The sequence below is a fragment of the Xiphophorus maculatus genome, chromosome 16, assembly GCF_002775205.1.
Source record: "Xiphophorus maculatus strain JP 163 A chromosome 16, X_maculatus-5.0-male, whole genome shotgun sequence".
In the NCBI taxonomy this organism is placed as follows: Eukaryota; Metazoa; Chordata; class Actinopteri; order Cyprinodontiformes; family Poeciliidae; genus Xiphophorus; species Xiphophorus maculatus.
In genome coordinates this window covers 8,593,142-8,620,623 of record NC_036458.1, presented here as the reverse complement: position 1 = coordinate 8,620,623, position 27,482 = coordinate 8,593,142, and the positions used below count along the sequence as shown (strand labels likewise).

At 36.3% G+C, this 27,482-nt stretch overlaps 1 protein-coding gene across 1 annotated transcript in view; it reads left to right on the top strand.

Moving 5' to 3' along the window:
- Nucleotides 1-26,010, top strand: part of hs3st4 (heparan sulfate-glucosamine 3-sulfotransferase 4) — a 77,956-nt gene extending 51,946 nt beyond the window's left edge. Inside the window, exon 2 of the mRNA XM_005796791.2 lies at nucleotides 25,142-26,010. Within this exon, the coding sequence (XP_005796848.1) occupies nucleotides 25,142-25,796 (655 nt within the window). The 3' untranslated portion in view covers nucleotides 25,797-26,010. The remainder of the gene's footprint in view (nucleotides 1-25,141) is intronic.
- Nucleotides 26,011-27,482: the final 1,472 nt, after the last annotated feature.

The window sequence follows — 27,482 nt, the reverse complement described above, 5'->3', positions numbered from 1 at the left end:
ATCTGATTTTGTGCAGGGAACATCAAACTTTACGACAAATCCACTTCAGAGCCACAGGGGTGATAATGCACAAAGTCACATAAAGAAGACAAAGTCTTTCTTTTCTACTTTTTTCTTAGCAGTTGTGTTTCTAATGATACTTTAACAGTAATGTGAGGTTAAAGATGGTTTCACAGGAAGATTTAAGAGCATTGAATAATTCTATGTGGCAACATGAAAAGTAAATAATATTTTATATCTGTATATCTTTAAGCAAAACAGCCATCTGAGTCTGCACATTAACATTTAAATGATCATCACTTCCTGTTCCAACAGTCAGGGTTCATTAGTTTTATCAGGATCAGTCCTCCAGCCATTAGTTTGCTGCTTATTAGCCAATCTGTTCAATCTTTTTAAAAACTGTTGCTTGCCCCGAGTTGTTGTCTGGTCAGATTTGGATTTCCATCAGCTAATTATTATCTGTTTAGTTATTTTCCCCGTTTTATGAACTTAGAAATCCGGGGAAATAGGATACAAACATTGTGACAGTCATTAACAAGCGTAATAAAGCATAAAAATAGAAGCTGTATTATAACAAACAATTTTAACTGTGTGAGCCGTTAATACGTGGAATATGTGAAATTCTTTACATGAGGACTTGAAACTGATTCATTTCTATATTAAGACTGAAGCAGTTTCTTAAAGAAGATCAATCTTGTAGTCATGGTTAACAACCTGCCCATAACGATTTCATGATGTTTCTTGTTTCATTGTGGTCTGTTTTAAGCTAATTTTAGGATTTATGTTTTTTATGATATTGTAACTTGCTATATTATTTTGCTGTCTTTTAAACTGTTTTATGCTAAGGCCATCTGGGGCCAAGAACTCCAAATTAGCTAACTTAAACTAAATAATTGTCCCCATGCAAATAAGCAAGAAAAATAGGAAGAAAAAAAAGTGTGACACGTTTTTCTGTAATTGAAAGTATAAACAAAACCTAACCCTGCGAGCATTACTAATATCAATCATAATCATCATTATGATTATTATCTAAAAAAATTAATTCATTACATTTATATAGGAAGATTACTCACATCTCAAAATGTATTTTCTGTTTTATATCTATCAAAAAGACCAACTTTGGCAGCATGAGGTCCTTATTAAAGAGAAGTCCCCCCTCGCCACACAGTGGGGTCAAGACAGATCAGCTCTCACTGTGATATGTACAACCCCTTAACTGTAAAATGCACTGAGCAGAAAACACGATAGTATTTGAGGCAGTAAAGGTCAAACGTTTTGAATTGAGCTAACTGATGTAATGCACTCAGTCTTAAACTCTTAATGTTACGTGAGAAACTCAGCCTTTGCAAGCACAATGACAGTGCAGCGGACTAATTGCTTGAAAATAGGAGTGACCTGATAACCTAACATCTCTTAAATCAGTCTGAGGCAGAGTTATATTTAATTGGCTGCAGTGAGGTTTTAGGCCTTGATCCATGCTGCACGTTCGATAGCATTTAACTACAATGACTGACATTTGCTTCCTATTTTCCTTCACAACATATCACAAGGCCACCCTATCAAGAAAGCTATCAAAACACTTCTGCCTATGAGGGTAATAGCCTCGCCATCTTCTTTTGTGGAACCTTTGAAAGAGCTGTACTCTGAGGGAATGACAGCCGTTTAGACAAGATTTATTTAAAATTTATTCCAGTGTTAAGGTACAACAGCAGTTCATGCAGGTTCACAGAAGAAAAAGGCAGAATAACCCAGGAGTCAGTCAGGTAAAGACAGACTGACAACATTTTCAAGTCGCTCATATGGAAGAAAAAACCCCACAAATATTTGTATTTTCATATCTGTGCCATGTCTTGACAAATCTAAAAATATTCCCGTTTTGTTTATGGTAAGCAGAACAAGCATGGTATTTCAGAACGCTATTCCCTGAAGAAATCCTGAGTGAGTTGATCAGTCTCAGTTGACTGCTGTTCTAAATGACAAAGAATCTCCATGACGTGCAGTCAACCCGTTGAAATAACTTGCCGTTGAATACAAGTAATGTGAAAGACTAGTTCTGGCACAGCATTCCTTACCTTTATAACACGGTTAACAAGAGAAAGGTGCATATCTTACACTCAGATGACAAAGGAGGAAGGTTGCCGTCAGCAGATCTGACGGTAAAGAATGTGTCTCCAGCTGGCTATATTTGTTGAAAAGTTGTCAATGTGAATACAACCTTAATCTGATAAGGAAGAACGGTACACTCATGCACTTTGTAAAGGAAGTTGAAAAGGGATAGGTATGTCGGAGCATAAAAGCACAATCCGTCAAAAAACTGTCTCATTTTACAGTCGCGCATATTGCTTGTTGAAAATATGCTCTACACACAAAAATCTTTTTTTTTAACAAACATATATATTGTTTTTCTACATAAACAAACATAACTTGAATGTCACATGAAGACCATAACCACAGTAGTCTACAACTACAAAAGACATGCCCTGCTATGTGTGTTAGCTACAAGTGAATAGTTTTAGTGACCTGTCAGTTTTAAAAGGTCAGAAAAGTTATAAAGGTGAAAGCAAGTAACTTTAGCACTCAATGCTAAATGTAATCATCATCACGGTAAGAATTTTTCCTCAATAGTTGTATGGGGGTCAATGTTTATATGTAGCTGACCTACATGCATTTACCTCAGTAAACTGAGTTCTTATAATGTTTGTGAATTTCTCTCATTTTTATGTAATGTATGCTACCTGTGTAGACTAAAATGAGTCATATTCACAGAGCTCACATCTATACTTTGCAGATGTCACCATGAACTACTATGGCAGACCCCTCAACTGCAACAATACCTGATCACTACCCTGTACTACATCCACAAATCAGCCAGCGTGGAAAAAGAGTGAGATGTTTACACTAAATAGTAAAGCTATTGTTTAATAATTCAATCTCAGCCATTGTTCTGGGGAAATTTAAATGAGAGCAAAATCAATATTCTTCTTTTTTAACTCACATTTCCATTATTGTGGAATTGTATTTATCACTTTCCTAATTGCATTAGGAAAGTGATAAATAATCAGATTATTTTATAATTAATAAAATAACAGCTAATAAATAACTTAAAATTAATAAACATTCATCTTGTGTATTCTATTTATTCTGATCCTTTAAAACAATGTTTTGATGCATCTCACTGGCCGTCTTGTTTCTATAGAACATTATTAAATGAACACTAACTGATTGAATAAAAACTAAACGGGGATTTTAACCTTTATTACAGTTACAAATACTTTTTGGCTTTGGGATTAGAGGACAAAAATATCAATATTTGTCATCATAATGTTGAGTGCAATGAAATTAAAGAATTTGAAAACAGTATTTATTTTAGACAATGGATAAGGTCTCCTTGAGCTATTTATTGAATAAAACATTCAAAAACGTCAAATAAAATCCCACTCTTACCTGGAAAGTATTTTTCTTTCTTTTACAAGATAAGTGCATCAAAATAAAGATATGGAAAGAAAGTGAATTTTTCTTCTCTTTTTCTTTTTTTTTCTCTAACAATATTTACCTATTTCCACTATTGCAAACAACTTGGTGCATTGCCATTACCCTGTGGTAGCAAAAGTGGTATGTTTATTACAAGGTGGTTGCTAGTCTTTATTTACACAGCACTTTTATATACAACAAGGTCAACACAAAGTGGGACAAAAGAAGAGTCTATGAAAAAAGGAAACTAAAGAAAAATACGTATTCAGCTGAAGTTAGAAAATAGAAGTGAGAGCTTGAAAAAAATTACTTCAATTCATAACGATAATTAACAGGACACTAGAAATAAACAATAAATCTGTGAAACATTTTTAAAAATCATAAAAATTTAATTAAATCTAATAATAAATAATACGTAGGAAAGCAGAATGAAAATGATTAATTAAAATCCACATTCAATAAAAAAAGTATGAAAGTTCATTAATCACAGCAAAACAAAATAAGTAAGAGCAGTGAATAAAGATATTTGAAATCCATGCAAAACTGAATAAAGAAGATAAGTTGTAGCTTTTCTCTTGTCCCAAATTTTTAATTTTGAAATAATTTTAGAAATAATATCATAATATCTGAAACAATAATAAAATTAATGTAATGCTTCTTAAATACAATTTAAAAAATCAAGAATTCACATCTTGTCACTGGTCAAAGCTGAAGTATGTAACTTCAGTATGTGCAAAAAAAAGCATTTTGCTAAAACTCTAACAATGTCCTGACAGTAGATTGTGAGACAGATATTCTGTGAAGAAATACATCTGTGTTGCCTTTTTCTGGGGGTCCAGCAGCCATCTGTAGAAATACACAGCTCAATCAGAAACAGCCATGAGGAGGTCTTACCACGGTCGATAATCCTCATGTATGTGCTGCTCACACCACCTCTAGCCTTCTGACACTTTTTGTTAATGTTACATACTGCAGGTTTAAGTAATTTTGAAAAGAATTTTCTCATATAACTATTATAAAACAGAGACAAATAACCTGGTGTAGGGTGACTGCTTACAGCAGTGTGCGTTGTCAAATGAAGCACTAAACTTAAAACATATTTACAGTCATTAACAGCACACTAGAAGTAAACAATAAATCTGTGAAACATTTTTAAAAATTTTCAAAAATTTAATTAAATCTAATGTTCATAAATAATACTTAAGAAAGTGGAATGAAAATAATTAATTAAAATCCACATCCCTGGGGGACGGGAATTTTAAACCACATTTTACGTTACATTTGACTGTAACTTTGCCGACCCCACCCCCCTCCAAAAAATTGCTCTTAAAAAATTTCCCTGTTTATGGTCCCCCCCCAATAATGAGATGTGATTTACGCCCTTGTTTACAGTAGTGAAAGTAGGTCTAGATAAAATGAAGAAAATGCTTCGGCAAAAGCAATTAAGTCAATGACTTATTGGTTAATTAGAAAATATAGACCTTGGAAGTAATTTCAGGTCTGGTATTATGTAGATATTACTGTGTCTTTATTAAAATATACACACGCGTACCGGCAGACGAGACTGTCAGCTTTGGGGCAAGGAGTTTAGCTCAGCTGTATTAGCTTCCATTGTGATTTGTGTGTGTGTGGGTGTGTGTGTGTGTGCGTGTGTTGCTGCTGCTTCAGTTAAAATGGCCATAAGGAACAACAATGATACGTCTTGACAGGTATTCAGAGCCACTTCAAAACTATTTCTGTTACAGACAGTGGTGTTGACTTTCGGGGTTTGCACACTTCTCATTCCGGCTGAGATAAAATGTCAATGTTTTACGCAGATTCAGCGCATGGGGATGTGTATGCAGCTCACAGCCATGTGCTCCTCTGTCACGGTCAGGGCAAATGACAGCCAGACGGGACTCTCTGTCACATCAGCTTGCAGCAGAGGTGGAGGATTGTCTGGGGCCAATAAACACGCACTTGAAAACACTGCAAGAGAGTGTCATATCATCAAAACACTATGCCTGCAAGGAAATGTGATGTCTTTAAAGCAACAGGGAATGCATTTAGACAATATGTATTATGGTCTAAATAAAACATTTTTGTATGCTTTAAAATGGAGGAATTGTACAGCCTTTAGCGTTTCTTCTAAGTAAAGTAAATTGTCATGAAACAAACCTTAAAGCATCAAATTGACCAATAAAAAGCTTATGACAATGCATTTTTGTATAAGCATCTAAAACAACATTACTGACAGACAGCCCACTGGCTATACTATTAAATCTTAATATGGTGTATCACTAAAGGAAAATATTTTTGGCAATGGGTCGCCCTAACAGTTGTAGAAACTGCCACATTATTCACACCATCAACAGCATTCTTTATTGTAAAGGAATGACAACATTAGCTAATATTACCTAGCAATACTGGTAACTGATCACTTTGGAACAAGTTAACGCAATATGCAGCTAATATGCATAAATGCATGGATTTACTGTGGAATGTTTTTTAAATATTAACCTTAGATTGTCATAATCAATCTTTAGAACATGTGTGAAATCGTGAAACGCAAAATAGTGCCATCCATAAATGTTACAGTGTGAGAATTCTAGATCCAAATAAACCACTCAGTTTGCTTCTATTTCTGAGCAGGTGTAAATATCTTGATATGGTCTAACAACAAAATAAACCTCTGCACCATATTCACAGGAACACGCAGCAGCAGCATTATTCGGTCAGAATCCGGTGATTCTGTACCATCTTAGTAAATAATATATATTTTGTTCCACCTTAGCAATACCTGATGCAAATAATTGGTTTTTGTGACATATATCATGTACAGATCATATCAAGACCAAAAAGTCATTTTTTAAAAAATTTAAAAGCTGTATTTGTATGTGCAGTCTCAAACTATTACATTGCTATGGTTGATTTTGATTTGATTGTTTTGGGGGGTTTTTTTACAATCTTTTGAGAGACGCTATAATTCACCTAAACTTTAATGCACCATATTGAGTGTAGAACTGCCTGAGCTGAACGCATTGCTTTTTATTTAGTATAAGACGTATTTGGCATGAGTGAGCAACCATAATCTCCCAGTTAATGGTAAGGAAAATCATGATGCAGGAATGTCTGGAGTGTTGGTGTTTATTTGCTGAGAGATATGATCCATCTGATTTCTCTGAAACTTCACCTCATGTCAAGGTGTTCGTTCAGTCATGACTCAGCACAATGGGGCGCATGTCTAAAAGCAGATTGGTGCAAAACATTTTGTCAACTATTTCTATAATAATAATAATAATAATGTAAGAACATCCATATTGTACTTCACCAACAGCTGTTCAGGTGATAGCTGTTATTATGGGTAGGCTATGTTGCAATACAGTAATCAAATCACCTTAATAAATGTTTGATTTGATTAGCTGCATGTCAGGCACAAGAAAAAAACTGATCTTCGGGAACAAAATGAACCTTTAAGAGACACAAATTACCAGCTTCTTCTGGCACTTTCAGAGATAAAGCATTTGTTTTACACCTGCCGACACTTTAGCACTAACCCTAACCTTAAGCTTCACATAAACCTCACAAAGCTTTGCTGAGAAGGAAACGCACCTAATAGCCTTCAAGAAAATCTTTGTAATGCCAGTCAAATTAAACTTTACTTTCCCTTTAAGCACTTAAACAACATGAATAATTACAAGTTTCAATGAAAACGTCCAGGACTGTGGTCATGAGATTGGTGCCTGTCACAAACTGCACATTAAATTGTCATGAATAAAGAGCTGCTCAAATGGCTTTGTGCTTCATCTTTTTTAATTATATAAATCTCTCACAGATTTCATCATTCTGTCCCAGAAATGTCTCAAGCGGTTGAAACAAAGCCCTTGTTTCCCTTTTCTTACTGCACACTGCAGATCTGTTTAAGAAATGAGGCATGTAAAAGAACAACAATTGTTTGCAAAAAGTCATTATCATTATTATGCATCATAATTTTTTGGACATTTACAATAAGTGAAAACACCAACAAATATATGCATACGAGGCTTATCTGAATTTTCCCTAACAGGCCCGGGGCCGGTCAGTTCAGGATTTTTATTTGAGAGCTGACAAATAATGAACATGCAGAGAGAGAATAAAGCATTCTCTAATAGCCTTCTGTCTCAGTGAGGTAAAAGTCAATGCGGAGACAATTTATAATGAGGCAATCATCAGGTGAAGTCTGCAATAATATTGTTTCTCATAATAAATCCTGAAATTCTCCTGGCTTAGAAACCTTATGCCCCTGAAAATCAGTCGCTGCTCTTCCTCAGCTTGTTAAAACTAGAAAAACACACTGCATTCCGGGGCAGCTGATGAACATTAAAATATATCGTCTAAATTGCTGAGGTTTTTAACACCATGTTCATATTAAGAGGATTAATGCAGAAAATTCATCCAGACAGGTTTTTAACCACCCAGAAACAGAAACTGTCCACTAAAAACATACATAATCCCGCACCCATTTCACTTTATCTGAGATTATCTGTGCTGAAAGCATTCTTAGTTCCATAGGTTCCATAACTTCCAAGCAGTTCGAATGGCTGTCAGCTGATAGTTGCACTTTGAAAACTGGATGCAATAATCCAAGTGGTACGTGTTGCTGATAACACCAGCATCTGTCCAGAAAGATGACACAACTTAATGAAGATCCATGCAAATGTACTAAGATGTAGCAAAAACTGTGGGAAATCACTTGGATTTCTTAAACGTGCAAAAGATGTTTTAAAATTAAAACTTGACAATGGCTACAAAACATACACTGGATTGCTAAATATCACAGATTATATATTTTCAGAGGGCTTCCAAATGTGCTTTAGAGATTGAGCTCAACTTTTCTATGTTTATTTTCTATCTTTCTGTCTTTTTGGTCAGTTCACATTTTGCTGAATTCATCTACTGTATTTTTGCTAAGAAATTGTAATCTCTTTGCTTTCTGCTTCCACTTTTGCCCCTGTGCCACAATTTTCTTGGAATTTAAATACTTTTAGTGGCATTCTGAGAAAAACAATGATTTTATTGTTATTTCCTGAAAATTTTGTATATATTCCATTGACTGTTTTTAATCAGCATTTGGGTCAAAACTTTTATGAGCAACCTCAAACTAATACCATTAGTCACAGAACCAATTTCTACATTTGTTTTATATCAGAGGAAAATAGCCTGAAGTAATTGTTTTCTGCAGGTCACGACTATTGTGCAGGCAAGCGCTGACAGAAACAGATTTTAGGGAAGGAAGACCTAATACAGTACGGAAACAATCCAGAAATAAGCAGTGAAAGTGTACAGTGGGGACCAGTGTTGCAATTTTCTCTGAGTCTGCATTGCCTATTCCCAGTTTATCCCAAATATTGCTTCAAACAGATGTAAATAAACAGAGATGACAGTTTTCTTTAACGCATTTTTAGCTTTCGAGTGACAGAATCTCTCGAGATTTCCTCTAATGAAGCGATTTTTCTATTTCCTTTAACACTTATCGCTTAAGTAGATTGTTATTGAAGAATTTAGAGATATAATATATCATGTTATGAGCGACAACTGAGTATTACAATACATGTCTGCTACAAAGAGCTTTTGTTCCCTGTTTCTGTAAGCTCTCAAATAAAACGTGGGGCTCTCTGCTTTATGACTGCTTTTATGAGAATATATTGCTTGTATGTACAAGAGTCGTTAGGAAATTAATTTATTGTGTAACATTACACACCCCAGGGTCCTATTCAATTTATGAGCTAGGAATGATTGTGAAATTAGATTCTTCAAATGAGCTGAGCTTTTATTTTATAAAAAGGGAGAGTCCATATTCACTGGAGCGCAACATGAAGAGTTCAAGGATTGGTCAGATTGGTGTTTATACCAGGACTGTTTTATGCGGATGATAAATCGGTAAACAGCTCGGAGGGTTTAATGATGTATAGAGGCACAAAAATCAGTGAACTGAAGGAAAGCTGAATATCAACAGTACAAGTGTACAAGGTTTTTTATTTCAGTTTTAGAAAATGGTGTTGAATTAAAGCGATCCCAACACTTGACATGCCATATTTTTTATGTAAATGGGATGTCTGAAACGTTTTTTTGTTTGCTTTTATCTCCATGCGCTGGGACTGGTTGAAGAATATGTCTTTAGCTAAGGGTATTTTCAATAGAAGAGTCCCTGCACAAGAGAAGAAGAAGCTCAGAATAGCTGCAGTGCAGTTTGCTCTGCCAAATCATCTGATCACAAGACTTAATTGAATACTGATGTGAAATGCAGAAGGCTGGAAATAGTGAAGCAGGTTTCGAAGTAATTAGAACATGTTACTCAGCCTATGTGGGTAAATTGCTTTAACTCATTTATGCACCATGTTAGATGTTTACCTGTTTTAAGAAGTAGCTATTGATAAAGAATTTTCACGTCAGCAGTTTGTTTGTTTCTCAGGAAAATTAGCATGCAGTCAACTTTTCAATAAAGCTGCACCTGTTTTGCTTTCTAAGTAATCAGGATTCAACCAAGTACTGTTGATTTGCATTTAAAGACAGATAATGTTGACAGAAGTGGTTCGATGGCAACATTTCCTTCAGTTTGACACACAAAATCAATTTGCAAATATGCATTTATCAGCTAATATGTGCATGCATCCAGGTACTGTGGAGCACAGTACCACTTTTGGTGCATTATCCAGTCAGCAAGTTGTCTTTGGCAGAGATAGGATCCAAATACGGCCACAATTAATAACCCAATTATGGTTCAAAATTTGGACTGCAACTCTGAATAAACAAAAGGTAAATGTGCACTTTGTTTTTTTGTTTTTTTTTCTTTTCTGTGTTTTAAGAAAATAGCAAAATCTGATTCCAGGTACTGCAAATACGGTATAGTGAGACAAACACTTCATAGGGCAAACAGATGTACAACTAAGAAACTGAATGCAACTGAATAGACAAATATGGTGACACTTTAATGGTAATAACAGCTGAAAATGGCAAGACATTTTCTAACAATAATAAACCTGGAAGTAATTAGAGAGGAACAGCAAACGAAAATCAAAACACAAACTCCTGTGAACTGTGACAAACACTAATTTAACTGTGACTGAATAAGATGCCAGAGGTAAGATGTGTTTTTTATTTAGCTTTTTTTTCTTAATGATCTAAAGTCATATTTATAAAGTTATTATTATGAAGCTACAAGTAAACATATTAATATGAGCAGCTAAAGGTCCAAGGTCTGTGAATAAAATGCACCCATTAACAGGAAAATCTAAAAACTGCAGTCTGTGGCTTACTTACTTAAAATCCCTGCACCATGATTACGTTTTTTTTTTTAAACAGACAAACTTTAAACACTTTTATTGACAGAATATGTCAAGAAATCTAACAGCATCATTTGTTCTACATTATTGTCACACATGGGGGGAAACCAGATACTTATAGTATTTACTCAGATGATGTGCACTTACCTGGTCACTTGCCACAAACTTTCCCAATGAGATTTTTTTTTTTTCAGGAGAATCTCTAGCCTTCAGAGCACAACTCTAAGTAATATCTATAGTCTTTGTTTTTGCGGTTAAAGCAGAACTAAAGTTATACAGTTTGTTTTCTATGCCAGAAAGAATTATTTTGTCATATTCAGAATATCAGTTGTGTTATCAAACAGCAAACTGATCCCACGGTGCTAGAGCCCGTCCCATTTACACATACTGCATGGCTGCTCATGCACAGACCTTTTAGAACCTACAGCCTTTGACAGCATGAATATTGTTTAATACATGAGTCAAAATACCCACCATCTCAAACAACGCAAATAAATCATGTTAAGTGGGCCAAGTGTGCTGAAATTCAGACATTATTTTGTGCCCGCCTTTGCTTTTATGAATCAGTGAAATGAGGTCTTGTGACGCTCAAAGCAGTTTGTGGGAACAATAAAGTAAAACTTCTGTGCCGGGATTTAATCAAAGAGTAAATTTTAAAATCTATCACCCACTAGCCTCCAATCTTCGCACACACCCCCTCTAATTTGTCATTGTGGAATATAACAACATTTCAAAACAGAACAGGATTCTTTCACAAGTAGGAGTAGTTGCAAACAGTGTTTTGTTTTGGCTTTAATAATATAACTATTAGAAGTGATATGTGTTTTTCACTCTTATTTTTCACATGAACTTGTCCAATTAAATTAGCAGTTCAGCAGATCCCAAAAGAATAACTTGGGTGGGAGTGCCGCAAAAAAGAAAAAAAAACGTACTTTTGCATCTGTTTAAAAGCCAGATGTTTTATTTTTTGTGTGATTTACAGAATAAAAACTAATTAAGTTTTATTCAAAAACTAGCTTAAACAAAGTTGAAAATCTTCAAAAAGAAGCTTGGGGTTGCCTGTATCACTTAAATTTGAACAAATGAACCTGATTCTTCCATTAGAATGAACCTAAACATGTGACAATAGAAAATAGCTTTTAAAGATTAAGGTTTAATACTAGGTTTTATTCTATATATAAACAGTTGACACTTTTCTCTTTAAGCTCTCCCTTTGGCAGTCTGGATTACAGAAGCTAATCTGTATATCTCCAAAACATTATCCTGCATTTGTTGTGTGTTTATAGCAGATTCACTTGCTGTGTAAAACTACCTCTGCAGGGGAGATTAAGGGTGTGTACCGGGGTTTACTGAAAGTGCTCAAACAAGCTGCTCAAAGGGCTGAGGGGTATATCGAGAACCATTCAAGGATTACATCCTCATATCACCCACCATCTTGAGTATTAAAAACAAGTGAGATGTTCAATGACTTATAACAGCCATTTCACAGCTGAGGTGTTTTCTGTCCATTTCCTCAGTGATAAAGAATATCTTTTTGGGGGGCTGCAGCTGCAAGCATCTGAAATAAAGCAGAACCACCATAATAAATAGGTCAGAGGTCTAGCAGAGGGGTTCTGTGCAGTGAGAGCTTTGAATGTTGTTCGGCTGGTAAAACAGTTTTTGAGTGAGAAGAGTGGGAAGGGACTTGCCTTGCTTTGATCTTGAAAATTATTAAATATAGATGACAGAAACCAGAAAGCTCAGAAGCCATGATATGAAGTAATTCTTGCTATAAAGAGAGGCATTTAGTGGAGCGGTTGTTTAGGAGCTGTTTTCATATTTTCTCTCTGACAGCAGCCCACTCGTGCTGCAGAGTTAGGTCCTGTTCATAGTGGACTCCCTGTCTAATCCATTCTTTTATCCCCTCAGTCTTTACAGCTACGACGCTCCGCGAGGAGGAATGGCCCGCAGAGATTATAGTGTTAGATTAAATCTAACAGTGATTGAATAACCAACCATTATATGACTGTGGCAAATTAATTTCCCCAGTGCCATGTCAGCTCGGGTAACACGTTTCATGTATGGAACAAACTGTGAGCTGCTTATATTAGGTGTAGTCATACATAGAATTGTGATAAAGTAGTTATCCTATAGGCTGGCCTTTTTTTAAAAGTCCAATTTTGATAAAAAAAAAAAAGATGTCCTCAAGCCGAACTGGCCTTTCATATTCATTAAATTGCAGAAACAGATTAAAATACTCACAATCTGACATAAGATGTGCTCATGTCACGGCTGTAAATAAAACTGTCACTCAACTGATTGGAACATGATGCTACAACAAGTAAGGCCATTTAATCTGCATAAAGCAAAAGCAAGCTTTAGGCATTTTGAACTGGCCATAGCCGGTATTTACACGGAGAATAAGTGTAATATCCATCACGAAAATGAGCTTTCCTAAGTGGGGAAAAAATACCCCCTGCTCATGTGCTTGCATAATGCTGAAAGATAAATATCTCATCTGTGATAGCAGCTCACATGGCAGGTGAACTGTTTCCTTTTTTTCCACCCCTCCCAACAGTCTGTCTGAACTGTAGCAATCTCTGCCAGCTAAAGCACAATTTGGATTAGCAAAAGCCCGACTGATAGGTCAGCTTAGCTCCTAATGGTGCAGCTTAGTCCTTGTCTGCGTGATTATAACATTCTTAGCAGCCTATTTCCTCACATCCAGATGTTACAGCCCAAACATCCCTGTCTCAACAAAATCACTTAGTTTACAGGGGCATAAAAATCATACAGCATATTGTCACACACAGTTTGACATAAAAGCTAATTGTAACTGAGTGTGTTGTTTGCTATGATTCCATTGCCGCTTCTGTTTTTTTACAAATATGTAAATATTATTATCTTTGAACCATGTTTACAATTTGATTATGCAGAATCAAAGCACCATAAAAATTTTTTTAAACATTTCGGTCACATTCTGCACTGGATTCAATTCAAAAACAAGATATGTGTCATAGCTTTCAGGAGGAATTTACGTGTGTATGCATGTGTGATGGTTTGAAAGGACTTAATGAAATTACCTTTGCTTAAAGTTTCAAGGGTGTTTTTTTTTTGTTGTTGTTGTTGAATATAATTGAACATGGTTCTCCTCTCAGCACAATGTGATGATCCTCACTACAATCAATACTGCTGTGCAACAGGCCAGGACACGTTTAGAGATGTTAAAGGTTCATAAATGGTGCTGTCAATAATGGAAATAAGTTGAAAGGAAGATTACTTGAAAAATCAATAGTTTATTCTTGCATGTGATGGTCTGAAATTTATGCAAACTATAGTGGGGGGGTTTTTCAATGACCTTTTTTTTTAGCTCAACTCTCACCCTAAAACACTTTTCTTAATCACTTTGACTAAAAACTTTGATTAGGTTTCTTGACAGAAAAAAAATAAATCTGCTTTTTTGTAATTAGGGTGTATCTTCCACACAGCACACTTTTGCTTCATGGGTTCATGTGCTAGAGCAGGGGTCACCAACCTTTTTGAGACTGGGAGCTACTTCACGGGTACAGAGTAACACGAAGGGCTACTTGTTTGATACAGACATACATTTTCTTGGCTCAGCCTTTATAACAATAGTACATATATATGATTACATGCTGCCTGATCATATTAATGTTAGGGACTACTGAAAATAGTTATCAGTAATAATTTACCATGGCAGATATGGTTAATTGCTATTATGTGATCAGAAGTTCTTAGTTCAGAGTTTTAAGTTTGATTCCCTTTTGGAGCTTTTTTGTGTGATTCTAAATTGCCCACATCTGCAGCTGTACAGCTGTATGCACTGTGAGATTTTCCTTTAAATAAAAAAAAAGTTATTGTATTGTATTTTTTTATTCTCCAACTCTCTTTACTATTAACAAAATTGTGGAGAGAAGAAAAAGATCTTTTGTGCCAAAATATTTTGTATATGTGAATCTGTGGGGGCCAAAGCCTAAATCTTATTGGTCAGTTTGCTTTTTCTGTGAGCTAAAAATGAATGAGTGGAGTTTGAACCTCCCGTTGTTCTAAGATCCCGCCTGAGCTTTTTACAGTGAGCGCAGTTCTGGCGGGTCGCCGATTTATTAGCTTTTTTGTGGTTTTGCGAACTTAAAAGCAGACGGGTCACCTATTGGCTGACACCAGCAGATGTCGAGAAAAAAGGTCCGACATATCGGAAGGCACAAAACTATCACTGCACCTGACCTACAGGAGCACAACTACCTCTCCAATGCGCATCATGTGCGCGTCGCACAAAACCAGCACAAACCTAAACCACTAAAGCAGCGCACCCTTTTTTTTTCTTTTACACAAACGACGCTAAATAATAAAGACATGGAAGCAAAGCCTACTCGTGTGATCTACGGAAAGAGGAGGACATTGATTCCTAGGTTCAGGTGGTATCAGACGTTCAAAGGAGGAGAAGGTGAAGCAGCAATGTTTGCTTAATTTTTACTCTTTTGGGGAACATTAAGACTAAATTAAATTGTTTAACCTGCTGTCTGAGACGCTCAGGAAGAGCGGCAAATGTCAGCTAGCGGGTGACCCATCAGCTCTCCAGATCGGGAAACATCAAACAAGTTAATAAACCGGCGACCCGCCAGAACCGAACACGGTAAAAAGTTCCGCCGGGATCCAAACCGCTCTTAGAACTACGGGAGGTTCAAACTCTGCTCATTCAGTTTTGGCTTACAGAAAAAGCGCCAAGCCGCCAAATAAACAAAAGCAAACTGACCAATAAGATTTAAGTCTTGGCGTGCCCTTTGACCTCCACAGACTCAGATGTGCGCTAGGTACAAGATGTTTTGATACATAAGGTCTTTTTTTTCTCCACAACTTTGTTAATTGTAAAGAGGGTTTGGTAATAAAAATTTCAGAAATTATTATTTTCTTTTTTTACTTTAAAGAAAATCTTAAGGTAGGCAGAGTGGGTGCAGCCGTACAGCTGCAGGCGCTGCTGCCCTCCGATAATATCCTGCAGGCGTCTGCGCACAGTTCTGAACTTTAACCATAGAAAAGAGTTTTATGCATAAAGCAATTTATTTTAAACAATTTTTTTATAATTTACTTTTTTTATTCTAAATATAAACAAATGTTATTACTTCAATGTAAAAACATTAAATGAAATTATTTATTTGGCAGTGCTCCCTAATGACATTGGCTATTTTGAGAACTTGCTCTGTGACTGTTGGTGACCCCTGTGCTAAAGAGAGGTATGGTGGTTTGGGTGCTAATTGAATACACCAGCAGCACAAACAGACAGCAACCCCTTTCTAACCAGATGCTGCAGGGCAGCCAAGAGCTTTGTGAAAGCAGGCTGCAGACAGATAAATATTGTGCTGTTGAATGCTTTGTGTAATTCTTTAGGATCAGAAAACTGGGATTATCCAGCATTATTGTTTAATCTGAGTAATCTGGCTCCACTTCTTGCTGATTTTGCAACAATAAATGGTGACTTCATGCCACTGTGACACTCTTCGATTCAGCTAACTACACATACCATCTGGACTTAATAACACATCAAACGTCTAATGGAAGAAAACTGTAAAGAGTTTGAAATTGACTTTTTGTAAAAGTTCTGAAATTTATTTTTATGAAGGTCTAACCAACATTTATATTGCCATAAAAACTGTTTAGGAAGGAAGTCGTTTCCCTAATGTTGGTTCTGTCGATCTTAAGAGCTTGAAAGGCTGATGCTGTCACTAATGTGAAAAGCTTATCAGCGTGAGCCAACAATCGAGACAGAGAGTGCAAATCCATTAGTGGTCAATGACTTAAAGTGTTTAGGAACAGAGATCTAAATTTAATAAAGTTGATAAGGATACCAAATTACACACTGACAAAGACTTTCTTCCCAGTGTCATTTTTGCAATATTTTAATCCTACCTCACTATATTCCACTACTGGCAGCACAGTGGATATCAATAATTTAAGGTGAATAATTCAATGAACTAAATCCTCTGGAAAAGCATCTTGGGATTGTGCAAAACAGTTGAACTGAAGGTGAATTGGCACTGCTGCACATGTTGTAAAAAGAAAACAAGGGAACAAGGTATTTATTGTTAAAATACTCTTTGTTATTATTTTTCTTAATTAGTTTCCTTAATATTTGTTGAATGCAAAACATGTGCTCAAGGACATATGAGATATATGTTCCTTACGTTTGATAAACCATAACCCTAAATCGCATTCAAAGAATCAAAAAGGTTAAAGCAAAGTGAGCACATCAGTGGCAAGAATATAAGACAACATAAACATGATACACTGGCACTTATCATTCGAGTCCCACCATATTTAAAATGAAATATGTTGTTTACAAAGGACTATCAGAGCAGTCTCATAAATATGATCAAAATCTAACACCACACACCAGCAATCTGCCAGATAGAGTGACTGGCTCCCCTCCTCAGGAGAGAAAATCATTTCTGTTTTGTCACATTTAGTTGCTGACCAGTTAACAGCTAAAAATCACAGAGAAAACATCTCACACCCTTTTTTTGTTTTACATTTTATTTCAGAGAACGAAAAGCTGCAACACAAGTGAAATAGTTTAATCTATGCATAAACCTCTGTGCACAGAGTCTTCTTATGGACAATTTTAAGACATTTGTAGCACTTCCTGTAATAAAACTGTTTATGGTTTTATTATTGATTCATTTAAATTACACTACTAATGCCAGGTATAAAAATATTCTTACATTATATTTATATATAGTAAAAGTACTTACTTAAGGGGTGTCAGGGCTTTAGTATAATAGAAGTTCAAAGAGAACCATGTGAGATGGAAATGGAGAAAGATCTGTAATGGTGATAGAGATTTTAGTATTTTTGTGAGCTGCTGTATACTTCTTGTGAAGGCAAAGACAGCTAAAATAATTCCATCTGTCTTCTAGTCATTTTCACTTGTTGTCCGCAAAACGCCCTGAAGCGTTCTCCTTTTGAGTGTCACACTGACCTACAGTAATGAAACACAAAAAGGATAGGAAAATAGTGACTATGATTTCTATTTCATTGTTTAAAGAGTTTTACCAACATTTGATGCACCTAATATGAGGAGTACATTGGTAGAGTCACATACTGTACAAATAATTAATATTTATCTGCATGTGACGCTTAAAATTAATCACCTGCTTTAAGAAACAATGTGAATCACAGATGTGTCATTTGGGGACATTTTAATTAATTTGGCAATGTGCAATGGTTTTGTTAGTTTTCTTATACACAATTTTTGATCTTTTATCTTATTGTAATGTGGAATTCTGTAACAGAGCATCGTGTCCTTAGAAATACCAGAAACCTTCTTATGTTAAAGATTTATATCTCAGGCCGTTATAACAGTTAATTGGCAAGAGTGTCAACTAATATGAAGGTAGCACATAAAAAAATAAAATAAATAAATCATTGTTTGCGCGATTGTTCATTTGAACCAGTATCCCACATGCTGCAGTTAAACAGGTGCAGAGTTCTGTCAGCGGCCAACTTAAATGATTGGATTCAGCCAGTTTTCTCAGGCTAGCAAATCTATCATGTCCAAACTGTCATATTAATTGGTTCTGCTCAACTGAACAGGATCTGCTACATTTCCAGGATGTAAATTTCAGCCTTTGACTCTGATGTACTCAGGTGTGACTTTCAATTAGAGTAGCTTTTTTGTGCTTTTCTTTCAACTAATATGCATTTTGATAAGGCTGTAAGTGAATATCACTGGAGGAGGCAAAAAACAACAACAAATGTTTGTCCTTCATATGCTATAAAGTAGCTCTGGGAATACTGTAATCAGTGTAAAGAACAAAAGAACTAAAATCTGTATTTTGTATGGACTTGCCTGTTAATTGTACTATTTCATTTTCTATATAGCCTTTAAAATGTGTCCTTGGAAGGTGTCTGTTTTTGTTCTGACCACAAAATTAGCAAATGTGGTTGTTTTGTGATCCTCTGGCAAGGGAACTAAGATGTCATGAAAGCCTTCGTTTTAGCTGTGACTATCAGTGGGTAAGTATTGAGGTCAATGCAGATCAAACAGGGGGAATTTTATCCTGAAGTGCTCCCATCAGGGCATCATGGGATAAAGTAAGAGGCAAACAAGTAAAGAACAAAAAAGAAGATAATCTTCAAGAAAAATGACACATTGAAGTTCTTCTACTGCACAGATGAACTATTATATAAGGATCTGTGCTTTATGTTTATTTCTAGATTTATGAGGAGAAATCAGAGCTCTTCTGTAGGCAATGATGACAAGATTAGAAACAGGGGTTTAAAAAAGGAAGAAATCTCCCGGTCTGGAATCCAAGATAAGATTGTTCACATTTTCTATCTGGATTTGATTGCATAATACAATAATTCCTGGCTCATACTATTAAGAACAGAACAATGGAAATGAATGGCATGTTCCTAAACATTCGCTTTATTTCCCCAATTGTCTTAATTTATATCAGTCTTCTACTTCCAATGGCCATCTGAGCCGAGCTTCAGATCTCAGCACTACAGTCTGGTGATGCGAGCATAGAAGTACCTGGCTTATCCACTGTTGGAAGTGGGAAGGTCTTTGGGGGAAACTCAGGAAGAGAGTAGGGAATAAGGTTTTGATCAGGACCAGCTGTCACTGTTGTCCTCAAATATTCAAGTCCACAGTTTCTGCAGAAGTACAAGATTATGAGCATATTTAGAGAGAGGAAGGTTTTTGATGTTTTAATTTGTTATACTCTTATTTTTTCTGCAGTGCAACGTGTATAACATTGCTAAAATAAATGCAATAAAAAATAACAATGTTTTAAAGGTCTATGCCAGTATGATTGACACTCTTTTTTCCTACAAAAAAAGAAGAAATGCAATACATGCATTGATAGCAAACATATTCATATGCCTTAACTTTTTTCTCATTAAGTCAAATACCCAATATCTCAATGCATTTAATAAGGATTTCATATGAAAGACAAACAAAAAGTGACTTTATTGGGAAGAAAAAATGTGGTTTAAAACTGAACTGTAATTTTTACAGCTATGTCACAGTGCAGACAGTAACTGCATGTCTTCTGCATCTTTCAAAGCGTTAATGACGTCAACTCCAGAGAAACGGCAGTGCTAAAAGGAATATTGCTGCTATTATAACACAGCTTTGCCAGACACCATTGAGAACAGTAATCTGCATAAATGTGAAAATAATTTGCTGCACTGTTCAGAGAATCTTTTGCAAGACTGGAGAGAAACTGCATGAAGGTCTAAAACACAGCAAATGCAATCATGTTTAATTGCAAACAAGTAGGTCAAGGAAATAAAATGGAACTGAAAACCTATAACAATTCTTTGCTTCTAGTGAAATCTACATTGTTACTAGGATCATATACCAATGATTTTGTGATCATATGTTCAAAGGAGCAAGCTCAGTATGTCCTAAACATGTGATTTGAGAACTGGTTTGCTGCTGTTCGTTCATTGCCCAAATGATGATGCACAAGAGTGGTATTGTTTTTTGATCAGTTGAGTTTATTCGGCCTCCAATGTAAAATAAAAAATTAATGGAACACAGAAAAACTAAACATACAGTATATATATATATATATATATATATATATATATATATATATATATATATATATATATATATATATATATATATATATATATATATATATATATATACATATATATATATATATAGTGTAAGACAAAGTGCCTGTACTTGAAGGATGACGAGCGGTCTTGGCCTGATTTTTCTGCCTCTTTCTCACTGCTGCTCAAAAGCTGTAGCACGCTGATAAAATATTTAATATGCTCTATCATATTGCCTCTTTTCATGTCTTCAAATAAAGAAAAAAGAAACAGTGTTTGCATCTATTTTTACACATATTTAGTTTGAAAGGCCATAGGATTAAACTACTAAGGCAAAGGATGCTATATAGAAGATGCAGTTTTTAAAAAAGCCAAGAAATAAATTGACAGTGTGTAAAGATTGCGATGGAAAATAAGGATAAAAAAACTTAATGTAAATATCGGCGAGGCAGTATCCTTTTAATCTTGGTAATGCAAGAGTTGGAAAACCTCCCTCTGGTCCAAGTTTCATTCCTGGAGTCACAAGAGTATTTTTATTCATTGATTGACCAAATAAATAATCTTCAATAGCTCTCCTCCTTTCAGAATACTACAGAATTATATCTAGTGAGTAGCTTTAAGTCTTGACCCCCAAAGAAATACTAACACAATGCTCAAGTGCTGAGGTCAGATGTGCTGTTACTTTACCCCGCTCTGATAACTTTCCTCCTCAAACATGTACGCATCCATCGTCGAGAGCTAAGGAACAAATGATTCATTTGACTAGGTTTTGGGGGAGAGGGGTTTTCTCCTTTTTGCCCTGAAATGATTTTTTTTGTTTGTTTGTTTACGTATGCTGCTCTAATCACAAACATGTCACTCCTGGGAAATTATTTGTGTTATTCATTGCAAGCTGCCCACCATATCTTTCCCTTCAAATGTCCACATTGACTTCTGTTTAGAAATGGATGTTCAAACCCAATTGATACTGTCAGTACTACATTGGATAATACAATAAAAAATTCACATACTCCTTAAATCTAAATTGTTTGCCTGCAGTCAAAGAAAAAAAAATTACTGACAGTGTAGCTTAGAAAGAAACATATTTTGTATATAAAATTGCTGAAATGTCTTTTTTTTTTCATTTTTGATGAAATGTCTTTCATCACGTCAATCTTATTATATACTACAGGCTTAAATGTAATTCTATCTTTAAAAATAAGATGTTCTCTTTTACTGAGTCAGTATATATTTACTTTTATTTACATTTACTAAAATGAGATGCTTGTATTTCAGTGAAACTTTCTCAAAGTTATGCACTTCATGAACTTTCAGGCTTGTTATGAGTGTTCTCCTGTAGAAAAGTGGATTCTAGTTGACATTACACAGAGGAACTTAAACCCACTGATATTAAACAGCTAAAATTTGATCAATACAAATTAGAGGGGGATTTTTATTTCCCTGTCTTACTTTATCATTTACTCACAAGTAAATATGAGCTATTGGCATCAATAGAGATCATAGAAGACGGACTAGAGAAAGTCTAGGTGAGAGCTCTGCGAGGGCATAAGAAATATGCTTCTAAATGTCCATATACGTACAAGGTAAAGACTTCAGGAATCCGAAGCAGCTTCATGTTCCTGTTGCCACAGCTGGTGTTATTATTAAAAGCTATGTTGTTCATGGAGCAAGGTTGAGGAGATGCATAATGTGGATGGTTAAAAAAAGAGTTAAGCAAGCCATCTAAGACCTTCTAAGCTTAGCAGCAAGGTCACTTCCTGTCACTATCTATGTCATTTTAAACCATTTTGTTAATTTTATTTGCACTCCATCAGTTGATCCTTCAATATTAAAATAGCAAAACATTAAGATTAAGGAAAAATGTATGTATCCCATAGTGACACGGTGAAATATTACATGTTCCATTCTTGATCCTTATATACATAAACTATTCAAACCTACAGTGTATCAAAGATGACACACATACTTTAAAAACCTGACAGGACGTGATCTTCCTCAATATACGCTTTTTACCCATAAATACAAATACATAAACTGGAAAATGTGACACCAGTAGTTTTGTATGCAAATAATATGCAACCAAATCAGTAATAAAAAACAACTAAATGTGATTTGTGATTTGAGGAAGTAGTTTGTTGTTGTTTACTGTGGAATGGTACCAACAAATTTATGCATGTCTGTAAATAAGGACTTGGGCATCCTCCACAATCCTTTTTGGTGTGGGTGTTTGGACATGGAGGAACCTTGATTATCTACCAAAAATCTCTCTTAACAAACATAAAAATGTAATATAATTGCAGTTATTGCATATTCTGAATGATGAATCAGCCTTTGGAGATGACTGGGCATCCTCCAGGTTTGAATTGTACAAACAGTAGGTGTGAAGTGGATTTTCCAGCCAAGTTCTTGTACACAACCCTAATTCAACAGGGGAAATATAGTTTAAAAGAGTAACATAGTCTTAATATTAATGTATTGCTTAGGTTATTATTTTCCTAAATGTAATAAAGTTTTTGCCAGCAATTCTTGATGAATGACTCATGCTTCTAAAGCACTGAGCATTAAATATTACTCATTAAAGAGCATGGGGCTCCATAAGTGTGTCTTCACACTTCTGTTTGCTATGTAAATAAATATATGGACATGTGAATGTAAGAAAATAAATGTTGTGTGTTATATTCTCAATGTGAAGCAGTAAACAGCAGATGGCCACGAAGGCCTCTTTAGTGCTATGGATTTTATCTAACTACCCACCTGAATGACCTGTGCTTGAGCAGAGCAGATGATGCAGAGAGAGGAAAAAAGTGAGAGTTAACTGTTTGCTCGTGTTTACTTCAGTTCCACTAGACTGCAAGGCCAGAGGAGACATTTGCCATGCATGAAGAAATTAGCTTGTTTATCAGCGTTTTGATTTCCATCCCGCCTCACCATCCCACTGACATTTTAGACGTACATGATCCATGACTGATTCCCAATCAAAAGCACAATGACAAAGTACTTTGCTTGTGCCGTTTCCATTGTTGTATAATTAAATGTTTGACGATAAGCACTGAGCATGATTAGGAAAAGGGCCTTGTTATGTACATGCTTTAAAAAAATAACCTTGAACAGTGCACATCTGTCCTGTCAATTGGACATGCTCCAAAGATTGCCAGTGAGATATTACACCTCATGTCCATATTGGTTGCTTCAAGGTGATTTGAGGTGATATATTAGAGTTTTATTTATTTTTCCACTCCATGTTGATGTTGCACCCTCAGACCTCCCACTGTACTTTGGAGTTGAATAGCAGACAGCGCCAAAGTCCTTGAAAGGTTACAAAAATCTTTAGCCATTCATTACTCTAGAGGGAAGGGGGTGGCGAGTGAGGAAATATAATGAAAACTAATACTCTTTCTAGTCACCAAGCTATCTGTAGATATGTTTGATATCCCATTACAGGCCCAGAAGTAACCACAGTTCTATACTGTCAAGAGACAAACATAATCCAGAGGGAAATTACCCATCAGGAAGGCAATACTGCTACTGAGATGCAATTACCAGGCCACTTGTGAGACTTTCAGCCCAGTGTCCATGGATGAATGTGTGTGAGGGGGGTCGATATGTGCATAACAGCTCTTATGTTTAGCAGACTAAATTGGATTCTTTCTTGGAGAACAGTTAATTTAGAATATGTCCAAGATGCAAATGATTGATGTGACTATATGGTAACAACTGTGGGTTTGTGGTGCAGGGCAGTGTAATGGAAAAAACATACTCCTGCAAGAGGGGGGTGGGGGGGAGCTTTAATACTAGAATGATGGAGAAGTTCTTGCAGACTTTCAGGATGGCTGGCTGGTTGTGCACACATTTTCAAAAGCACAGTCCTTGCTCCTGCTTCATTTTACACCACATCAAAAAATGAAGCAGGAGCTGTGTTCATATGTGTTAGTTGTTAAATAATCTGCATGTCTCACATAGGATTTAGTGTACCAATTTAGCACTAAATCACATAGCCTACAAACAAAGAAAACCACACGGATTGAAACGAACATGAGTGTAAACATTTGATAAGGTTTTGCCCATGGCAATCGCTATGCTTTATTATTGATATAAAAATGTAAACCACAGAAAGAACATTTTCCCTTGCTCTGTCATGCTGTACATATCATTTTACAGGCCTGGTGAGCTGAACAGAACATTTAGAGCAACTGCAAATAGCTTCCCATTACCCCCCAAATAAATATCTCAACTTCAGGCCATTGCCAGCAAACTAGGAATCATTTCCTTTAATTTGATAATTAATTATAGCTGCCTTCCATGTAACCTTATATGTAGTACAGGGGGGAAGAAGGAGCTGCTTTCACCTATTGCAATGGAAGTACATGTGGGTAAGAAATAAAACTGCCTGCACGGAGTTTGAGCCTGGCATGCATAATAAATGTATGACAAAACAATACCCCAGGCACCCCAGTATTAATGATATGCAGTGAACTCATTATTAAAGTTCCAAAACAGCTCCTGGAGTAACACAGATGGAGTCAATTAAGCAATGAGCATACTTGCTTGCCTGCCGTTTCATCTTCCTTCTTTTATCTCTGGCATATTACTCCATGGATGTAATTAGCTGTATGTTTCTCCTTACAACATAATGTCCAGTGATAATACCAGTTCTTTTCCCCTTGTAATTTCAAATAATACTCTGCTAATAAATGTACAAAATTTGCTTTCACCATGTCCTTGGGTGTTGTATTTACACTGCGAGAGGTGTTGGGAATAATGTTATCCTAAGCTGCTCTTTTTTGTGTTCTCTCTGTTCCCAGAGACCTGATGCCTTCTACGCTGGAGGGGCAGATCACCATGGAGAAGACACCCAGCTATTTTGTGACTAACCATGCCCCCAAGCGCATCCACTCCATGGCCAAGGACATCAAGCTTATTATTGTTGTGCGTAATCCTGTCACTAGAGCCATTTCAGACTATACACAGACCTTATCTAAGAAACCCGAGATCCCCACCTTTGAGGTTCTGGCTTTTAAGAACCGGACGCTGGGGCTTATTGATGCCTCTTGGAGTGCTTTGCGTATTGGAATATATGCACTTCACCTGGAGAGCTGGATGCAGTATTTCCCTCTTTCCCAGATGCACTTTGTAAGTGGGGAGCGTCTGATCGTGGACCCTGCCGGAGAAATGGCTAAAGTGCAGGACTTCTTGGGCTTAAAGCGGATTGTCACAGATAAACACTTCTACTTCAATAAAACTAAGGGATTCCCATGTCTAAAGAAGCCAGAGGACAGCAGCACCCCCAGGTGCCTTGGAAAGTCCAAAGGAAGAACTCACCCCAAAATAGACCCGGATGTGATTCGGCGGCTGCACAAGTTCTACAAACCCTTTAACATGATGTTCTACCAAATGACTGGCCAGAACTTTGAATGGGAGCTAGAGGAGGACAGTGTTTCTCGTAGCTCTCAGGACTAGCATGGCACCGCTGAGCCACACCACCAGCCTTCTCACTCAAACAACCATTGTCCCACTTCATCTTAAGAGAGTACTTGAGTGCCCCAATCAATCATGGCTCTCCTTGCAGTTTGTGTATCCATTAGCAAGAGTTTACTGACATGCTTTTTCTTGAAGTTGGCAAATCATTATTGTGTATACTAAACATAAAATATATTTATATTTGTGTAAATGAGATGATTTATTCATTTTGTTTTTAAAGCATATAATTGATAAAAATCACATTGACTATGGCAATGCATGTGATGAGTTAAGTGTCCTTACCTCATAAGCCCTAAGGGTAAACTCTGCCCGTTTCTTCTCCCTTTACTTTCCTGCTATTTGTTGCCCTCACACCCACTCACCAGCATCCAGCACAAAAAAGATATTCTATTTCAACTATCAAGGCCATGAAGTGCCCTGTATTATTTTTTTTACAAGGTCTTGCTGCTTTGGAAGACAGAAAGGAGAACATATAAAGTACTATTTTACTTTGACATGAGCTCATCCTTCATGTTGACCATATTGTGAGTGGAAACAATCCTTGTAAGTTTACTAAAGTGTTCACTTACTCTGTTCTGCCACTGCTCTGGTTGCTTGGCAATTAATAATTGCACAAAAATTCAAGTGACTAGCTAGATCACACTGGCCATCTTTCAAGTATTGGATTTTTTCAGAGCAGTATTAAACATTAGCATACTGATGACCGTACACTTTAATGCAAAAGTTTCTGTTGCCCTGTTTTAATTTTAGAAATGAGTCCATACTTTTCTTGCACATCTGCCAGAACCTAGCCAGCTAACTGCTATCCTTCTGTTTTCCTTATGACCCTTCTTTTGTCACATAATACATGTCAACAAGAGGGAAAAGCAACACCGCAGGACCGAGCAGGAGTTTGTTACCAAACATCTGCTGCAGCACGGTCCTCTGTCATTAGAGATTAATGGTGTGTTAAATAAACTGCTGCCGCTGGAACAAAGTCAATGTCAGACAGAATTTGCTGTCAAGGTAAAGCCACATACAGGCCCAGGTAAATTACCAAGCCATTACTGTATGTGCTTAACTTGAACAAGACAGTTTCTGCCTGGTAAATGTGGTGTAACATGAAGTTTATTAGCAAAGGTATGATCAACAGGGTTTTGCTGTGAAATTAGCCATTTGCCCAAGCACTGAAGCACCATAACCCATCACCTTATTATTTTTTGTTTTGCATAACTCACTGTGTGTCTGTGCTTTGTCTCTGAACTTTTCATCAATTGAGACAATCAATACAGTCAATGAGTCAATAAATACAGTCTGCTTCACATCACTGGTTGCTACAGCTATGATGCATTGCTCTCTTAATTCTTCTTGTTCTCTTCCCATGGATGGCTGGATTGGTTCACTCTCTGCAGACCTCTCTGTCACCCCGGGGAGGCCGACACCAGCAGCTACTTACACAGAGCAATTGATTCAATCAAAGTAAGCTCCGCGCTGCCCTTTACAGCACCAAGCCTGAACACTCACCTCGGAGTCGCGCCATTGCAGAGTTACAACTTCCACTTTGAGGCTTTTCTGTGCAGCCCTCCCTTGGTGTTTTCCTGACAATCTCTCAGCACTTTTACCTCATTCCCATTTCTCTTCCCCCTCCTGTCTCTCTGCTCACACGTTCTCTTCGTAGCTGGTGTT